Genomic DNA, 18258 nt, shown 5'->3' on the forward strand with positions numbered 1-18258 from the left:
TTGTTGTTTGTAAGCATTAAAGAAGCATCAGCTTTGAGATAGTCTGTTTAAGCACCTCTCACGTAAGTAACTGTTCCCTGCTTTTGAAGGAGCTGTCTGAAGCTGAAAACCAGTTTAAAAGGATTATTGAACACTATCCCAATGAGGGCCTTGACTGCTTGGCCTACTGTGGAATAGGAAAAGTATATTTGAAAAAAAACAGGTCAGTAGAAACTACGGTGAGCGACAGGTTGATGGCCGCTGTGATGATTATTTTATAGAAGGGACTGGGGGTCAGTTGTGGGTTTCTAGGAGAGTATATGTGTGCATACATGTAGGCTAGAGATTGATGATGGGTGGCTTCCTCTATTTTCATATTAATACTTACTGCTGTCTGTGTGGCCAGCCCCCAGCGGTGTATGGCTCAAAGGGAAGCCATAGAATTGACTTGTACTATGAGTCTTCTATCTGAGGGGTTGGGGAAAAGACACATAGTCTCTCAATAGATACTTCCTGACTTCTCCTTTTTTATTTTGTTTTCTCTGTTCTTTATTCTTGATCTTTTCCTTCTAGCCCATTTTAACTCTTTCTTTATTCTTTTCCTTATATACCCCAGCAAAATCTTTCAGGCAATATAAAAAGTACAGTTTGGTTGCCTTCTGTTTTTCAAGTAAATGATTACAATGAGTACAAAACAAACCATAAACACACACACACACACAGAACACATTTTGCATGACTCTTACATGACTAAACATTTTACATATTACAGGGGAAAAAAAATTATCCCAAGAACCCATGTACATTCATACCCAAGCAACTTCTTATGGACACAGCAACACCTCCCAACGGTACCTCTCCCTGTGAGCCTGTGCGGCCACTTTCACTAAGAGCCCCACAATCATAGCGCAACACATACTTTGCCGTTTACCGAGACCCTGGGATGGGTTTGCCGTCATAGCGGTGATTTACTCAAGGGGCTGGCAACTGAAAGCATACGGGGTAAGAGAAGGCACACATTCAGAGACTACCGTTAGCCACGGAGCAGCTCTCCACCCCCTGTACTGGAGGGAGCCTGCTCTTGTTTGCTGCGTAGCTGTTCTTTCCGTCTTGTCTGAGAGAACCACGTAATGGCTTAGGACTGAAGACAGTGTGTTCGCACCCTTGCAGTCAGAGTGGTGGACGTGTTAGGTTGTTTTATAGAAAACAAAAGTTACTATTGGTAATTGGATATCATTCTTAATACCTAATTAACCTTACATCTTTTACTGTTTAGAGGAAGTTTTATGATAGTCTTGAGCTCTCTATCTTAGCATATGCCACAACGTCTTTGCATATTTTTCAGACTAAAAAGAAAGTTCTTTTAGTTTCTAGTTACTGTCTGGGTGGGATCAGGTATGTAGGGGATTCCAGGACAGACAAGTGCCTCATTTACATTACTGCAACAGGAAGTAGCAACTATGTCTTAGGGTGTGTGTGTGTGTGTGTATGTGTTAGACAGGGTTTCTCTGCAACAGTCCTGGCTCTCCTGGAGCTCACTCTATAGACCAGGCGGCCTCAAAGTCTCTGAGGTCTGCCTCCCTAGTGCTGGGATTCACTGTCTTAGTTTCTAACAAGGAAATACATTACATTGAATATTTGTCTCTATTGATTTATCGTGTATGGTCTTTCTAGTATATTTGTGGTCTTGGTGAACTTTACTGCGGAGTAAAATACTACATCAGGTCTCTTGATATTTTCTGTCTCCCCAATTGTGACTTTAGGTTTCTTGAAGCCCTCAATCACTTTGAAAAGGCAAAGACCTTGGTTTATCGTCTCCCTGGGATTCTAACTTGGCCCACAAGTAATGTGATTATTGAAGAATCTAAGCCAGAAAAAATCAAGGTAACTGTTTGTCCAGCATTTCATTCTGGCTGTGAGAGTCCATCTGTGTAGGGGACATACGTGGCGTGTTCCATCCACACACCTGAATGCTGAGCGCTGAATGCATTGAATGCTCCTGTATGCTAGTCTTACACCTTCTGTTATTGTTAGTTTTCCTAAAGCAGTCCTGTGATGCGATCATGGCATTCCTATTTCACACATGGGGAAGATGGAGTTTGGGTTTGAGTGATGAGCACAAGGTTAAGGTCCACTCTGGCTTCCTGGAGTCCTTGGATGACATTTCTTAGTACTGCAAATTGTGGGCCGGGGTTTCATAGTTACAAGAGTATAAAATTTAGATGTTGACTGAAATCTAAAGATAATTTTCCCCCAAACCTATTTTGACCTTCTCTAAAGAAAAAAGCAAGCATTTATAGTTTGTTCTTAGGGAATCACATTTGATGGCAGAGGCTCTCGAAATCACTGGCATGTTTGTTGATGCATTAGTGTTGTGACAATATTTATCTTTTTTTTTTTTTTTTTTTTTTTTTAGACAATGCTGGAGAAGTTTGTTGAAGAATGCAAGTTTCCCCCCGTGCCAGATGCTGTTTGTTGCTATCAGAAATGCCGTGGATATTCCAAAATTCAGATTTACCTAACTGATCCTGACTTTAAGGTAAGTAATACGCTTACTGTTTTGCAAAACCATCTCCGAATTAATTCAGAATGGACTGTATGAATGGGAAATCCCAGGTTCTCTGGCTTGGTAACATTTTTATGTCCCCTTCTTTCCCATTTCCTTAGACCCCTTTATGTCTTTGTTATAGTACATGGAAAGCCAGAGTAAACAAACTAAATGGCATGCGTTGGGTTGGTGACTGAGAAAGTGTGCTCGCTGGCTCCATTTTCTCTTTTAGCCACAGAAACGTCGGAAGTAAAATGATTGTTTCCTCTGACTTGTTGCTTTTTAAATACGTGTAAAATTTGAATATGAGAATTTAAAGGCCGTTGAAGTCTGAATTATTCCATGGAGACCTAATTTAAGGCAAATCTCTCACATAACTAAATGATTAAATTATTGGTTTACTTAAGAAGGTAGTGCCTGCCCCCTGTCCTGCTGCGTCTAGTTAGTAGGTCAGATGAAATGATGCTTGCTCAGCACTTGCTGTAATAGTGAAAATGTCAAGTTCTTTAATGCTATAGCTAGACGTATTACTCCATAAGAAAACATTATGCCTAGTTACATGGTGAATATAACATCTCTAGTTATTGCAATGTATGCTATTATAAATGTATTGATATAGACATGTTTTTAAATGCCTGTCTATTATGTTTGTTTGTTTTTTAATTCCAGGGTTTTATACGAATTAGCTGTTGCCAATACTGTAAGGTAGAATTTCACATGAACTGCTGGAAAAAGTTAAAAACAACAACTTTTAATGATAAAATTGACAAGGTAAGACATAAGGTTTGATTTTTGTATTTATGTGTTACGCTTGTATATTCCCCTCCTCCCAATTTTTTTTTTTTTTTTTTTTTTTTTGTAAAGCCCTTACGAAATGTATATTCTTTCCTGGGCCTTATAGCCAGAATTAGAATAGTTTATATTACACCAGTATCAAGGTAAGAACACAGTGTGTTTATGTTTTCTATGACTATAAAATCGTTGTTATCAAAAGTAAATGTTTCAATGCTTGGAGTTAATGTCCATATTTTAAATTGTGCTCTATGGTATTAATTCTCCAGAGAATATCCCGTCAGTCATCAGAACCTACTGATGAACAATTAGTCTCAAAACCTCTACTTTTTACGAAAATTTAAGAAACCAACTTAAATTTTATGTTATTTCTATGGGGGTTCCCAGTTATTGAGAACATTTTGAAAGAAGGTATATTTTATTGTCTAATTTGCATTCATAAAATAGATATATGATCTGTATGGGTTTAGCCAAAGGAAACCTTTGCATTGTACGTTAGCAGTAGGAATTACTCGTTCGGTAGAGGCAGATTTTTACAGAACTAGAGGGGAATGCCATGGAGTCCCTTTCTGCTCTCCCTTGCTAGTGTATGTTCTCCACTTGTCCGGCTCCCTCTCTCTGTCCCTTGTGTAGTGTCCTCTGCACTGCATTAGAAAAGAAGGGCCTTGGCCATTCCATGCAAGGGCTGAGCTGCGTAGACATGGATCACACCATGCGCGTTCACTTTGCTTTCACCAGAGCAAGTCGGAGCTCATCAGTACTCTCTGTGGCGGTGTAGGGCTGCTGCAGGAGGCTGTACGCTGGGCTAGCGTGGCCTTGTGTAAGATAGCACACATGAACTACCTTACCCGCTGAGGCATAACCCCCTTCTTTTAAATCAAAAAGGATTTTCTGCAAGGAATTTGTCTCACGCCTGACTGTGAGGGAATCATTTCTAAGATTATCATCTTTAGCAGTGGTGGTCAAGTTAAATGTGAAGTAAGTATCATTATTAACACCTTTGAAAACATGGCTTGAATGTGTGGAGTTGTGTAGTGTGGATCTTGTCATTGAGAATGTAGGGTTGTTGCGTGTGCATTGCAATGAGGGACTACGTTTCAGTTCTATTGATTTTGCCCTTTGCTTATATTTTTTATAAGTCCCTCCAACTTTAGGGGTGGGGATGTGGACTTTTAGGCAGCAGGAACTTTGCAATCTGGGGGTTACATAGGTGTGTGGCTGTGTTAACAATTTATAGCTTACTGGATTGTCTGCTTGGTTGTAGTTTTTGAAAACTCGTTGAAGTGTCTCCTGCTCCTTTTTACTGAATTACTTCACAGCAGCCTTCTGGGCTTCCGTGTGGTGTAGTGTCTGCACTGCTGTGCATTGAGCACTGACTGTACATTTATTCCTTGTGCTTTGGTACTCTGTGTCATGTGAGTGTGAGAAAAATTTTGTCTTTGTTTTATTTAAAGTTTGAACACAAGGTCATAAAAGAAAAAGTTCCTTCAAGACCTATTCTGAAGCAGAAATGTTCTAGGTAAGACTTTTCACATCAGACAATAGTTTTATGATGTCTCAGAAAATATAATTATATTAAGCGCAGATGTATGAATTATTCTGTTTAAGTTGCACACAAAGTAAATACCGGAAATGATTTTTACACATATTTAAAACTAAAATGAACTTGCTTGGGATGGTTAAGTACTAAAATCTTGAACAACAGTCATTAGTGATTTATGAGTAAAACTATGGCACTTCATGTTGTGATGTTATGTTTGATTACAGATTTGGCACTTAGGCAGAAATGGTATATTTATTCTGGTTGTTTTAGCTTTAATTCCAAAGTATTTAAAACAGCTTTCATCCCTTCAGCAAACATTTTGAAACAATAGCTAGTCCTTACCTTGAAATTCTCAATGTGTTATGCAAACTATTTACCCCTATGCATCTTTGTTCAGACCAAATAATTCCAGTCCTTCCTTCTTTTCTTTCTGGTCCTGTTTCTTGTTTTTCTTTCTGAAAAATAACTCTTCTCTCTCTCGTTTGTATTACTTGTAACCAACAAAAACAAAAGAAAAGATGGACCTGATTATTTTTGGAAATATTTCACTGTAGCCACATCAACCAGTGAATCATGTGGCCGGACGTTATTGGTCTATTATGAGAGACGGCTTTGAAATGGAAGGTTACACATGTCATCTGCGGACCACTTTTTACTGATAAGCAGTTGTCTGTATACCTGGACATAGCATGCATATGTTTACATTTATTGCATCCTTAGATGTCACTTACTTGTCGAGATGCTTGTTTTTATGAAATGACTTTCTTATTTTGACTGAATTGATGTTATAGGTCAATAGGTTTTTTTGTGTTGAATAGAAATTGTAGGACAGGTTCTAATTTTTTAAAAAAAGTGTTAACCTATTGGACTAGACAAAGGGAAATGGTTCATTGATTTTTATAACAAAGATAAATTGTTAATGATTGGAAATGTCTATCAGCCTAGAGAAGTTAAGACTCAAAGAAGACAAAAAATTGAAGAGAAAGATCCAAAAACAGGAGGCCAAAAAGTTAGCACAAGAAAGAATGGAAGAAGACTTAAAAGAAAACACTCCACCCAAAAAGGAAGAGCCAGAAGGTATTCAGAAGTACAAATTATGAAAATTGTATATACCTGTCTCAGAGTACAAATATGATTATTCATATTATGTCCTCATACTAATTTTTACTGAATTGGTTATTACTTTTAGTTAGCATTTTAATAGCCGAAAACCAGATTTTTCTGTTAGTATCTTAGTACTCCCAATGTGGTGAATCGTACCTGCAATCCCTAGCATTCAGGAAGCAGGGTTGCCCTGACTTTTAGGGTCGCTTTGAATACATAGCAAGAGTCTCAAGGAAGCAAAACCCCATACAGCCTGCTACTCTGAGATAAGTCTCACTCTCAAGCAAAACTCCAGGGAGCTTGCTCTAAGCAAACCACTCTTCCAGTGGCGGCAGCAAACTGACTTGCTGCTTAGTCGTCATGTGTGACCGGGCACTGTAACGTGTACCCAGTGGTCATGTGGGACTGGGCACTGTACAGTGTTCCAAGTCGTCATGTGTGACCGGGCACTGTAATGTGTACCCAGTGGTCATGTGTGACTGGGCACTGTACAATGTTCCAAGTCGTCATGTGTGACCGGGCACTGTAACGTGTACCCAGTGGTCATGGGTGACCGGGCACTGTACAGTGTTCCAAGTGGATCTGAGTCCCAGTGTCATTAATAAAGTTACTAATTTTCTGGGTTAATGTGACATATATTGTTGGATTCTGAGAGTCAGATGTCTAAGTCATTTTTGGCGGTTTGCCTTTTAGTTGATGCTCGTGTTCTTATTCCTGAGCAGCACAGAAATGTCTCAGATGATTTTCCTGTTCCTGTGATTAGCTCACACATGTATTTCCAGTTTTGAATTGAAATAGCATTTCCTCACTTTCTGTATATTCCTCAAATGAAATATTTTCCATATGCTGTTTGATTTTTTTCCCATCTGCTTAGCATGTGGGAAATGCCTCAAAAGTAAATAAATTACCTGTCGTAGTCAATTGTTTTCAGCAGTGTATTGGCTTTGTGTGCTTCTCACAGACCAAGCACCTTAAATCGAATGTTTGGTTGGTGAGTCTGAGTTAGAATATTCGAGAGGAGAAAGCTTATTTTAGAGGAAATAAGGTTTAAACGCTATACGTAGCGGTGTGAAAGGAAGATTGTAAGTATTTGCTCTGGGAGTCCAGGCATGCGGATTTAACCCAGGTACCTGGCAAGTACAGTGAGCAGAGCTGAGTCCCGCCCTCTGCTGTCTGTGTCTGGGGCTCCTTCACTCGGTTGCTCAGGCTGGCCTTAGCAGCTGATACAGCTCTTACAGCCAGAGTGGGTCTTGAACTTGAGGTCCTACTAATTTGAAGTGTCCCACCTTTTCCGGGATACTGTTAAATTTGTGTATTCCAGATTTAAACTTTGCTCAGTTGTTTATGTCAGTACAAACAGAAATCAGACCTAACCTTGCAGGGGAGACCCCATCACAAAGTTGGTTTTTCCAGGGCAAGGCTTATCCATTGCCCTCTGGATTTGCTGATCCCTCTGGTTTCAGCATGATTTGTGGTAGTGGAGACTGCCTTTGTGTTCTCTCCGGTAGAAACAAACAAACAAACAAAAAAAATCACAGAAACCATCTGCTTTGTGTCACTGTGCATGCTACGGTGTCTAATTGCAAGTCTGTATAGTTGCAAATTAGCCCTGCTTATCCCTTTAATCTTTGTTTTCCATAGAAACTGTAGACAACGTTCAGCGTTGTCAGTTTCTTGATGACAGAATACTGCAATGCATAAAGCAGAATGCCGACAAGATTAAATCTGGAATACTGAATACCTCCACACTTCTCAAAGAGCTGCTTTCTTGGAAGGTTCTGAGCACAGAAGACTATACAACATGTTTTTCTAGCAAAAATTTTCTCCATGAAGCAGTAGACTATGTTATCCGCCACTTGATTCAGGAAAAGAACAGAGTGAAGACACGAGTATTTCTGCATGTTTTGAGCGAGCTTAAAGAGGTAGACCCCAAGTTGGCTCCCTGGATCCAGAGACTTAATAGCTTTGGTATGTACCTTTAAATTCTAGAGTGCTGTTGTTTAGAACGGTGAATATAAGCCTATGAATCCTTATTTATTTATTTATTTATTTATTTATTTTTATTTTGCTGTCTTATTTATAAACACACCCCACACAGGTGTTTTTGGGTTATACTCTTGACAGGTTGTGATACAGTCTTTCGAAAGATGAGAATAAGAAAGGCTTAAATATATGAGCTATTTATGAATGTGTAAATTTATTCAGAAGTAGATGGAAATGGATGCAGAAGTACACTGTGTAAGCCCGGCGATGGTGGTGCATGCCTTTAATCCAAGCACCCGGGAGGTGGAGGCAGGCGGATCTCTGTGAGTTCGAGTCCAGAGCCTGGTCTACAGAGTGAGTTCCACGACAGGCGCAGAAGCTACAGAGAGAGCCTGTCTTCACAAACGAACAAAAGCATACTGTGCAGTCTGCTGTCAGTACAGTGGCTGCAGGGATTCCGTGGGAAAGGGAGAGGCTAATTGCCGGGACCCCTGGGTGCCTGTACTTGCCTAGTGAATGGCAGAATCACACCGCTGCTTTGACGGGGAGAATGGAAGGTTGAGGAAACGTTCCCATGTGCAGGCTCTGTGTCAGGGCCATGCAAGGGTGGTTGTTAAACTGTGGGTGAGGATGCTCTTGGCCTTGGGAGGCCAGTGTTAGGATGATGCCTAGCATGGCGGCTGGCCAGACCCTGCATGATGAGTCAGCAGGTGTAGATAAAGACTAGAAAGGGAAGGGAACACTACCTCTCAGACCGGTGGGGGGGGGGCTTCCCACCCTCCGACAGACCTGATGACATCCAGCTTGGCAGAGCCTGGAAGGCTGGACACCTAGGTCTGCTTATGTCTGTTTTGGTCCCAGAAAATTACTCTTAGAAGATAAGAGTCTGTCTGTCAGATGAGCAAATTAGTTACTGCTTACATTACTTGCTACAGAGGATAGATTCAACAGTTGGAGAAGCAGTCTTACCTGGGCTATGCCACAGAGGCCAGAGGACCAAGCACTATGTTTTGTTGTCGTAAATGCATTGTTTGAGGCTCACTGGCAGGAAAATCCAGGTCCTTTTGATGTAATCCGTGTTTACTCTGGAGATACAAAGTAGTTTTAAGTTCCGAAGTGAGCTTAAGCTTTTGTTCTATCCTGGACTAAAACACACTTAACTTCATAAAGGAAATCATTTCCAGTTCATGAAATTTTACTTCCTTCTCATGAGAGCCCATATAGTGAAATCGCTCATGTTTAATTTAGGAGCCAATTTATTTGATGGGTAAAAACGGGATGGAGGAAGAGATAGATTGTGAGAGAGAATTAGCATTGTCTGCTTACATTCACTTGTGGGACAGACTGGACAGGGAATGTGAGTGTGTCTCATTGGCAGTTCTCTCAAACTGTTATTGACGGTATAGTTCGTGTCGCTGTGGATTGTCGTGTTTAAACATGCAGATTTCTCATATCGCCTGATCTTGTCTAGAAGAATCACCGGAATAGTTTTAAGAAATGGTCTCCTGCTTTCTTGGCACCTAGGTCTATGTGGAAGGCGCCCATGAGGTGGGAAGGGAAGGTGAACTAATTTTGTTTTGCTCTCTGGAGGCATTAGTAAGGAGTGGCCTTCCTTGTCACTGAAATGGAGTGTATGGGGTTGGAGGAAGAGGGTGAGGAGCCCTGATAGTTGGAAGATAAGAAGCAAGTCTTGGAGGTATTGGACGAGGAGTCTGTCCAACATAGTTCTTTGCAAGGCATTTGGGAAGATTTGGGTATTACTGACATCTAGTTGGTATGGAATACTTGTAGGAAAACATTGTTAAGATCTTGACAATTTAATTAGACATAAAGTGAGAATTAGTGAAAAATGGTATGTTTCTAAGGGAGTTCAGTGTCGTCATCTTTTCATGATACAATTGTTTAGTTCACCTTCCTCAACTACTAAAGTAATTTATAATTGCTATCTCTCTTCAGTCTTGTTTGTGAAATGCATGATAGTTTTGACTACTTTATCAAGTAGTTAAATATTTTCACTGAAAATGTAAGCAGACTATAAGCAGAACTACTTCCAGGGAATGTTATGGTTGGGTTTTTTGCTGAAGAAGTTTTGGCTTCTGTGATTTGGGCTTTGTTCTGTTGCAGGCTTAGACGCCACAGGACCGTTTTTCTCTCGATACGGAGCATCTCTCAAGGAACTTGATTTTAGCGTTATGACTTTTCTCTGGAATGAGAAATATGGCCATAAACTGGATTCTATAGAAGGAAAACAACTTGATTACTTCTGTGAGTCAGCGTCAATGAAGGAAGCCCGCTATTTAATATGGCTGCTAGAGGAGCACAGAGACAAATTCCCAGCCTTGCACAGCGCTCTCGATGAGTTCTTCGATGTGATGGGTATGTGTGATCCCTAATGTTATTTGTTGAGGAAACCTATGAAGGACCTAGCTCATTTTAAGATTGTGTGTGTGTGTGTGTGTGTGTGTGTGTGTGTGTGTGTGTGTGTTGAATGTATTTTTTGTGGAGTAGTTGAGAGTTTTTTAATGAAGGGACATAGGAAGGATGCTGAGGACTTCAAATAAGGTCCCAGCCTTTGGTTCTTTCTCTGTGAAATCGGTGGAGCAGGGATAGTCTGAGGGGAGCTGCAGATGTGGAAGTAGAATTGGACAGTTATGTGTGGACTTAGAGACTAGGGTAGGAGGGAATGGAATAGGGTTAAGCTTGGCAGAGTAGGCCAGATAGCAGCTAATTTATTTAGCTTCCCCTGGGCTTTCTTTATTGTAATGAACTGATTTGATCTGTGTGATTCTGCTTTACTTAAAGATTCTAATACTATATTCTAAATTAATTTTAGCTTCCCGTCTGCAATTGCTTGATTTTTGCCCCTTCTCTTAGCATCAAACTCTACATCGTTGGGCATGAGGTTCACGCCTTGTGCTCTTTGTGTTTGAGTACGCCAGGAGCGCTGACCCTGGAGCTCTACCATGTGCCCGAGAGTTTAGTGCAGTGCAAGCTGCTTGCTTGTTTTGATCTTTAGAAAAGAATGTTCCTTCCTGACTGACAGGGATACCATATTTGATAGCCTGGGCTTACCGTCATCAGTTCAATGCTTGTAATAGCAAAACCCTGCTACATTCACAAACCCGCCACACAGTACCAGCAGCACAGGTGTCTCTGGCGTGCACCTGACACACAGCTGCCTGCCGATGGCGCTCTGCCTGCACTCGTGGAGGAGAAGGCCTTCAAGTTGTGGCCATCTTACCAAGTCTGGCAGCTACATGCCTTTCTCACTTGAGAAATTTTCATTTTTTTTTTTTTTTCGCTCCTTGTTTAAAAGGAGTATTATATTTGTTAAGACTTTCCGAAATCAATTGGTCTTATATATTATGATGTTTAGTGTCTTCACCAGTGATATAATTGGGAACCCCAACACTCCTGAAGTAGGCATGCATACTTCCATACAGGTTTGTACAGATAGCCAAAAGCCCCTTAGAAGAAATATGGCTGAACTCACTTGCTTAATTTTCTTATATTCATATTGGTGAACATATTGCTGTATATCCAAATGTTAGTCAAGAAACTTAGATAGTCTTTGCTCTTTTGTTTTCTATTACTATTATAACTACTTCGTCACCGGTCCACATAAACTTAATGATTGATCTGTCCGTTCCTCAGTTCTGTGGGCCACGACCTTCACTGGTTTTCTTTTCCATAATGAGATTATTACAGTAGTCATGCCCTGGCCTGTATGCTTCCAAGCATATGATACTTCCTGTAGTGACTCGTGGGAACGGTAGCTGCTCTGTGTGGGAAACACTTGCTTGATTTGATGTTCCCCGCATGTTACAGCCCTGACTCCACGCCTTGTGGCGTCTCAACACATCCCCACCGGAAGGAATCTCCAGACATTTTTGCTGCTCTTGTCACTGTGGACTCTGCAACGCTGAGTTGTAGGGATTTTTTTCCCTTTCTTTATTTATTCTTTTGGTAGCAGAACATGAACTGTTGGCTCCAGGCATCTCTGTACACTCGTGCCCCGTCACAGATGGCCCCAAAAGGGGACTGGAGACTTGCCGGCTTGGATTCAAGCTGTGCATCTCTCTGTAGTTGAGTTCTCATTTAGTTAGATAAATTGTGTCAGGAAGAGCATAGGCCTGGGTGAGAACTATCGTAACCGTGCCGATGAGTCACCAGACATGCGTTCTTCCTGCAGATAGCCGGTGTACTGTCCTACGGAAGCAAGACAGTGACGAAGTGCCGGTGAGTCCTTGAGCCTCGGGCTCCTTATGTTAGACAGAGGAGCAGAGGGGAGCCGGGCCGGTGCGTGCTCGCCTCACAGGTACCATTACAGACCCAAGCGGAGGACTCACCACTAGGCGACTGCACATGAGGTTCAGTTGGTGAAGGGGCCAGCGTGCACAAAGGCCCGAGAGAGATGACTGGGCAGGGTAGCACACGCCTGTGATTCCAGCACTCACCAAAGCGAAACAGGAGGACCAGGTGTTCAAAGGCACCCTTAGCTACATAGTGACTTCAAGGCCAGGCCAGGCTTCGTGAGACCCTGTCCAGACAGTGTTCGTGATCTTCAGGTTAATGCACGTGCACTCTAGAAGGAGGAACGGAAGATGGTAATGTTTGTTCCAGAGGATCGCTGGGGCGCTTGCCGCCAGGAGCCCTGTTGGTGTAAACAGATGCCATGTAGTCGCTTTCCACGCGGGCTGTGGCTGCCTTTTAGTCCCTCTGGCGGGTTAGTAGCTCCTCAGTTAAGAACACCATAGTGAGGAGAAAATGTCATGTTTGCCAGTGCTGGAGATCATCCGTCCTAGAAGAGTGTCCTACGGTCCTTTAGTTGATAGGTCTTGCCAGACTTTGAAAAACAGTGACAGACCTGTGCGAGGTGAATGCCACTTCCTTCTAGATCCACGCAGTTTCTGGCCACGTGCCAGATGTCTGCTTTACTCACTAGTGAAACGAATGTCTGTAAAACATCAGAATAACATCAGAATTCCCAAAACTCTGGTTGTGTATTTGAAGTAACACAGGGCCTGTTGAAATCAAGGTTGAAATGTTGGAGCAGTTTAGTGTGTGCGTTCCCCTGTAGGGACACACAGAGACGTAACAACATACGGCTAGTCAAGGACAGCGAGTGTGCTGTTTTCGTGGACTCTACTGTTTGAGGATTCAGTGCTCTTCTCTTTCATTTTCCAGTTGGGTTGTGTCAAGGTCAAAAACAAAGGCAAGAAAAAGAAGCCAAAAGATTCGAAGGTAAGGGGCGTCTTCTGCCGAGCTCTTCGGGCTCCAGGAGCTGACTTGACTATGTCAGCGGGAACAGTTTGAAGCGCCTTGTGTGAGCGAACCCCTAGGACCCCAGAAGGGGACAGAGTAGACAGGAGGGCTCTGTGGTCGGGCAGCTCTTGGCTGTATAAACACCCAGTGCAGCTGGTACCCTAAAACTAGCAGCCACTCCAGCCTACCTGGGGTACTCCAGGCCCAGCGAGACACTGGGACATGGCTGATGAAGATACCTGATGACCACCTATGGCCTACACATATGCATACGCGCACGCGCTTGGTCACATGCAAAAACCCATCCACACAAACACCACAGAATTCATGCACTTTAGAAAAAAAGCTATTGGCTCCTAAGCTAGTACATGCATACTAATAATACCACTTGACTGAGTATTAGGAGCAGATAAGAAAGAATATTTGTCTTTGTAGTATTCAGAACTTCAGTGAAAGTTATTTCTGTTCAGATGTTTACCTAAAATAGTCAGAAATAGTCAAAGTGATGAATCCCAGCCCTCCTGATGACCTAGGATAGCCTTTCCTCCTTTTACATCAGTCCCAAGCCACGGAGACAGAGAGCATCATTTCACTGTTGAGGGGAGGTCTGCGTGGCTCGAGCATACAAGGGGGGCATGTGGGGGACCGGGAAGAAACTGAGCTACTGCTAGAAAGGGGTACAAGCATGTTGGGGGTTTCCGCACAGCTGAGCTTCGCATCCTTGAGTAAACCGGATATTTTAGTGACTAAATTACAGTCACATTTCCATTTTTTTTTTTTTTTTTTTTTTTTTTTTTTTGGAGCTTTGGAAACTACTCTGAGTTTTAATTTTCAATATAATTCTGACTGTTAAAATATACAACGCTTTATCCTATTCATAAGAAACTTTGGGTTTTTTAGTATTCACAGTTGGCACGCATGTGTTTATGTAAATTCTTGCTTTGAGGTAGGATGTTTTTATCATTTGCTGTAGAGACTCACTGTTTGCCGGGTGGGAATATCATGTCACTTTTCTTTCTGTTGAATTAGCCAATGTTAGTGGGATCTGGAGCAACGTCCGTAACGGCAAGTACTGAGGCTGTCACCCCAGAGGACCCTGAGTGAGTATGAGCTAGTTTACCCCGCATAGCACAAGCGTTTGTCCTGTTAAATCACGCCGACTTCCCGTAGACCCCCCTCCCCCCTCCCCCACCCTTAGAGATATGAATGCATTATGATAATCTATATTGAGTCAATGGCAAGGCTATAAGAATTCATTTGAGCTGTGCTGAAGTCACAGGACTAGGGGAAGGAGGAGTAAAATAATTGCTGAGACAGATAAAACCAAAATATGTGGCATGAATGTGCGGATATGTCAATCTGGAAGCCCATTATTTGCACAATTAGTGGGGCTCAGGTGGTAAAGGGCTTTTCGAGGGACAAGCGTGAGGGAATTGTCTTAATCTGAACTATTAAGAACCTGCCTTGGTCTGTTTGGGCTAACAAGACAAAATGCCCTGAAATGATGTTCTTACAGAATTCTGAGCTGGAAAGAGGGCTCAGTGGTTAAGAGCACTGGCTCTTGCAGAGGACCTGGGTTTGATTCCAAGCACCCACGTGGTGGCTCACAGCCGTCCGTGCTCCAGTCCTAAGGGACCTGCAGCCCTCTCCTGAGGGCACTGGTCACACAAATGATACACACATGTGTGCCTGCAAAACATTAATGAACGTAAATCTTTTTCAGTTGATCAGTTAAAAAACAAGAAATCTTAAATTTACCAAAACATACCACAAACTGAATAGCTTACAAACAGTGGAGTATTCCTCACAGTTCTGGAGTCTGAAGTCTCGTGCCAAACGGGCCGCCTACTTCCTGGTGCATACATGGATGGCATTGCCTTCCTGTGTTCTCAGAGATGGAAGACTAGAGTAGCTCCTACCATCCTACACTTAATACAAGTCAGGTATACGGCCTCACGACTGATCACTTCCAAAAGGCCTGCTTCCTAACACCATCACGTTGGTGACTAAATTTCAACGTAAGAATTTGGGTGGGCGGGTGTCTCACACACACACATTTAGATCACAACATGGCCTTTACTGACATTGGCATGTACCAGTTTCTATTCTGCGGCTTTAGACATAGAGCTCATCTAACCCATTCATCTGCCACAGGACAGGCAATGTTTACCATGTCCCTGTGGATGGATAGGGGGACCGGGGCCCAGTAGAATGGAGGGACTTCCCAAGTATAAAACCCTGACAGATAATAGACCCAGTATATAAACCGTGCTTTCTATTTGAAGGCCACATTCAAGATGCTTTGTCTTTTTAGCGTGTTAAGAGTCTAAAATAGACCCTAAGCCTAAACAGGCTCCTTTTAGAGGGAGGAGACGGAACTGCCGGGAAAAGAGAAGAGGATGTGGCTGGCAAGGATGGAAAACTGTAGAAAATAGAGTTGCAGATCACCGATGGGGCAGTCCGGCTCACTTAGGCTCTGTGCTGGTATTTGTTTACTTCCTGAACTAAACTGCATACAGCTTAAAGATATTCTTCATGAACAGTTGCTGTGCTTCAGGAGGACATTTATAACTTAAGTCTCTTCTGAGAGAGCCTAGCAAAATCAGAAAGCATTGTCAGACCCAGGAAGTGAGCTGGGCATGGTGGCCTTCCTCTCAGGAGGCTGGATTTGAAGCCAGATTGAGATTGGGCTACACAATGGAGTAAGTTCAAGGTCATCCAGAGCTACATGGTTAGACTCTGTCTTACACACACACACACAGACACAGAGAGAGAGAGAGACAGAGAGACAGAGAGAGAGAGCGAGCACGCAGCAGAGTTCTCATTGTGTGCTCTGGATAAGGACACGCTGCCAGGACTGAAAATGAAGTGAAAGCAGAATTACGAATGTCTGCAGTCTCAAAAGAACCAGTGTTGTTCTGAGGATGTCACTACAACGTGGCCAGGCATATGGGTAAAACGAGTTTTGTAGGGTCAGGCCCGACAGCCCTCTAGTTTTCTCAGCATGGGGAATCTTGGTCTCTTGGGAAGGTAAAGTGTTTTCCTCTTTCCTCTGGGGACATTCCGTCAGTGACATATGCTCTTTCCCTGAAAGTGCCAGGATGACTTGTAGACTTGTTAACCTGCCAGGAGCGGTGGGACACGCACGGTTAATCCCAGTCCTCAGGAGGCAGAGTCAAGTACATTTTGAAGCCAGCGTGGTCTACAGAGCGAGTTCAGGACAGCCAGGGCTACACAGAGAGACCCGTTTAAAAAAAAATAATAATAATAACTAAAAATAAAATTTAAAGATTCTAAAATCCTTGCATGATGGTAGCGCATACCTAAACAGTGCTTAGTAAGCTAAGTTCAGTCTGGGCTTCAGTTTAAGATCTTGTCTCAAGAGTAAAAGTTTTTGATTAAAAAATACTTTAAAGTGTATAGTCTCTGGAATACACTCACAAAAACGTGCACACTTCCTCGGCCTTTCCAATGTGTCATGTTCAGTCCCGCCCCTCAGTTCTGTCCTGTGCACCCTGACCCTGCAGCTTCCCTGTCCCTCGGGACCTTCATCCTTTGTAGGGGCCTTTCCAAGGCTCAGGCTCTCACTTTGGAGGAGCATCTGAGGAAAATCTGGGACATTTCTCCGTGGCTGTTCCTTACCGTGGCCCTGTCTCCATTAGTGTGTCCTTCAGCCTGTCTTGAGCACAGAGGTGGTCACTGCAGGGTGTGTGTAGGCCCTCGGTTCCAGTCACTGCTATGTGGTCGGTCTCCATGGGTCCTGGGCTTGCTTCACCCTGTCCTTCGTGACGCTGCTGCACGCATTCGTCTTGTTTGTTTAGTTTTCGAGACAAGGTTTCTCTATATTGTTTGGGAGGCTGTCCTGGCACTATAGAACAGACTTGAACTCACAGAGATCCGCCTGCCTCTGCCTCCCGAGTGCTGGGACTAAAGGCGTGCGCCACCAACGCCCGGCAGTAAATAAAATTTACTCAGAATATGAGCTCAGGGTTTCTTGACTGTAACTGTGGGTTTTCCAGTTTTATTTCTGTGTTGTGTCAGTGTTTTACCAGCCTATATGTCTGCACTAGTGGCGCCTGTGGCTATCAGAAGATGCCCTGGACCCAGAGTTATAGATGGTTGTAAACTGTTAAGTAGGTGCTGGAAACTGAACCCATGTCCTCTGCAACATCAACAAGTGCTCTCACCCACTGAACCAACTCTCCACCCTGTTAATTATAACTTTTCTATATTAAATTCTTTGGTAATAAATTGTAGAATAAAATTGAGATTATTAATTTTATTTTGGTTATTTTTTTTTAATTACATATTTTTCTATAGGTTATTTCCCTGTATTCTAGTATCTTTACCTGCAATTAAATATTACTTCCCAAATTTTTATTCATGAAATTGTTTTCAACCCAGCAGGCGCAACTCGGATTCTGCAGGCCCGTTTGCAGTGCCTGACCACCTCCGGCAAGATGTCGAGGAGTTCGAGGCTCTTTATGACCAGCACAGCAGCGAGTATGTCGTCCGCAATAAGAAGCTGTGGGACATTAACCCCAAACAGAAATGTTCCACGCTGTATGAGTAAGTAACTTTGCATCCCTATGGCTCACTTACGAGGCTGCCAAGGAAGGATCCAGGCTGTTTGATTGTGTCTCTTACACTTAACTGACATGTTCACCAGGATTGCAACCGCCACTCACTGAGCAGTCTGTGCAGTCCTGTGGTGATTCAGGTGTGGGAACGCTGCTTATTAATACTGTAGTGTTATGGGGAGAACAGCTATGTAGTATAACAAACACTTAATTTTTACGTAAGTGCTGGGTGGGATCTATCAGTCACCAGCATCCTCACTCACTGAGGGTTACTGTCTCAGGGATGGTCTTTTTCTTTTTTCCTTGCATCCCTCAGCCCTGTGCTGTGGTATATTTTGACTGTTGCAGAATAAATGCAAAATTTAATTGGAAGAGGCCAGACCGGAACTGGAATGACCAGACCGTTGACAGCTGGTGTCAGACAGAGGAAGGGCTCAGACCCCTGAATGTGGGTGTGGGTCTTG

General features: G+C 42.8%; 1 protein-coding gene across 1 annotated transcript in view; it reads left to right on the plus strand.

Moving 5' to 3' along the window:
• The window catches only part of Ttc3 (tetratricopeptide repeat domain 3), an 85344-nt gene that overhangs the window by 46653 nt on the left and 20433 nt on the right, over positions 1 to 18258 (plus strand). Inside the window, exons 20-32 of the mRNA XM_051191923.1 lie at positions 90 to 202; positions 1743 to 1863; positions 2396 to 2518; positions 3197 to 3298; positions 4205 to 4297; positions 4774 to 4838; positions 5803 to 5939; positions 7608 to 7934; positions 10074 to 10325; positions 12142 to 12188; positions 13137 to 13193; positions 14244 to 14314; positions 17619 to 17783. Of these exons, the coding sequence (XP_051047880.1) occupies positions 90 to 202; positions 1743 to 1863; positions 2396 to 2518; positions 3197 to 3298; positions 4205 to 4297; positions 4774 to 4838; positions 5803 to 5939; positions 7608 to 7934; positions 10074 to 10325; positions 12142 to 12188; positions 13137 to 13193; positions 14244 to 14314; positions 17619 to 17783 (1673 nt within the window). The remainder of the gene's footprint in view (positions 1 to 89; positions 203 to 1742; positions 1864 to 2395; positions 2519 to 3196; positions 3299 to 4204; positions 4298 to 4773; positions 4839 to 5802; positions 5940 to 7607; positions 7935 to 10073; positions 10326 to 12141; positions 12189 to 13136; positions 13194 to 14243; positions 14315 to 17618; positions 17784 to 18258) is intronic.

The sequence above is a fragment of the Phodopus roborovskii genome, unplaced genomic scaffold (genome assembly GCF_943737965.1).
Source record: "Phodopus roborovskii unplaced genomic scaffold, PHOROB, whole genome shotgun sequence".
Classification (NCBI taxonomy): domain Eukaryota; kingdom Metazoa; phylum Chordata; class Mammalia; order Rodentia; family Cricetidae; genus Phodopus; species Phodopus roborovskii.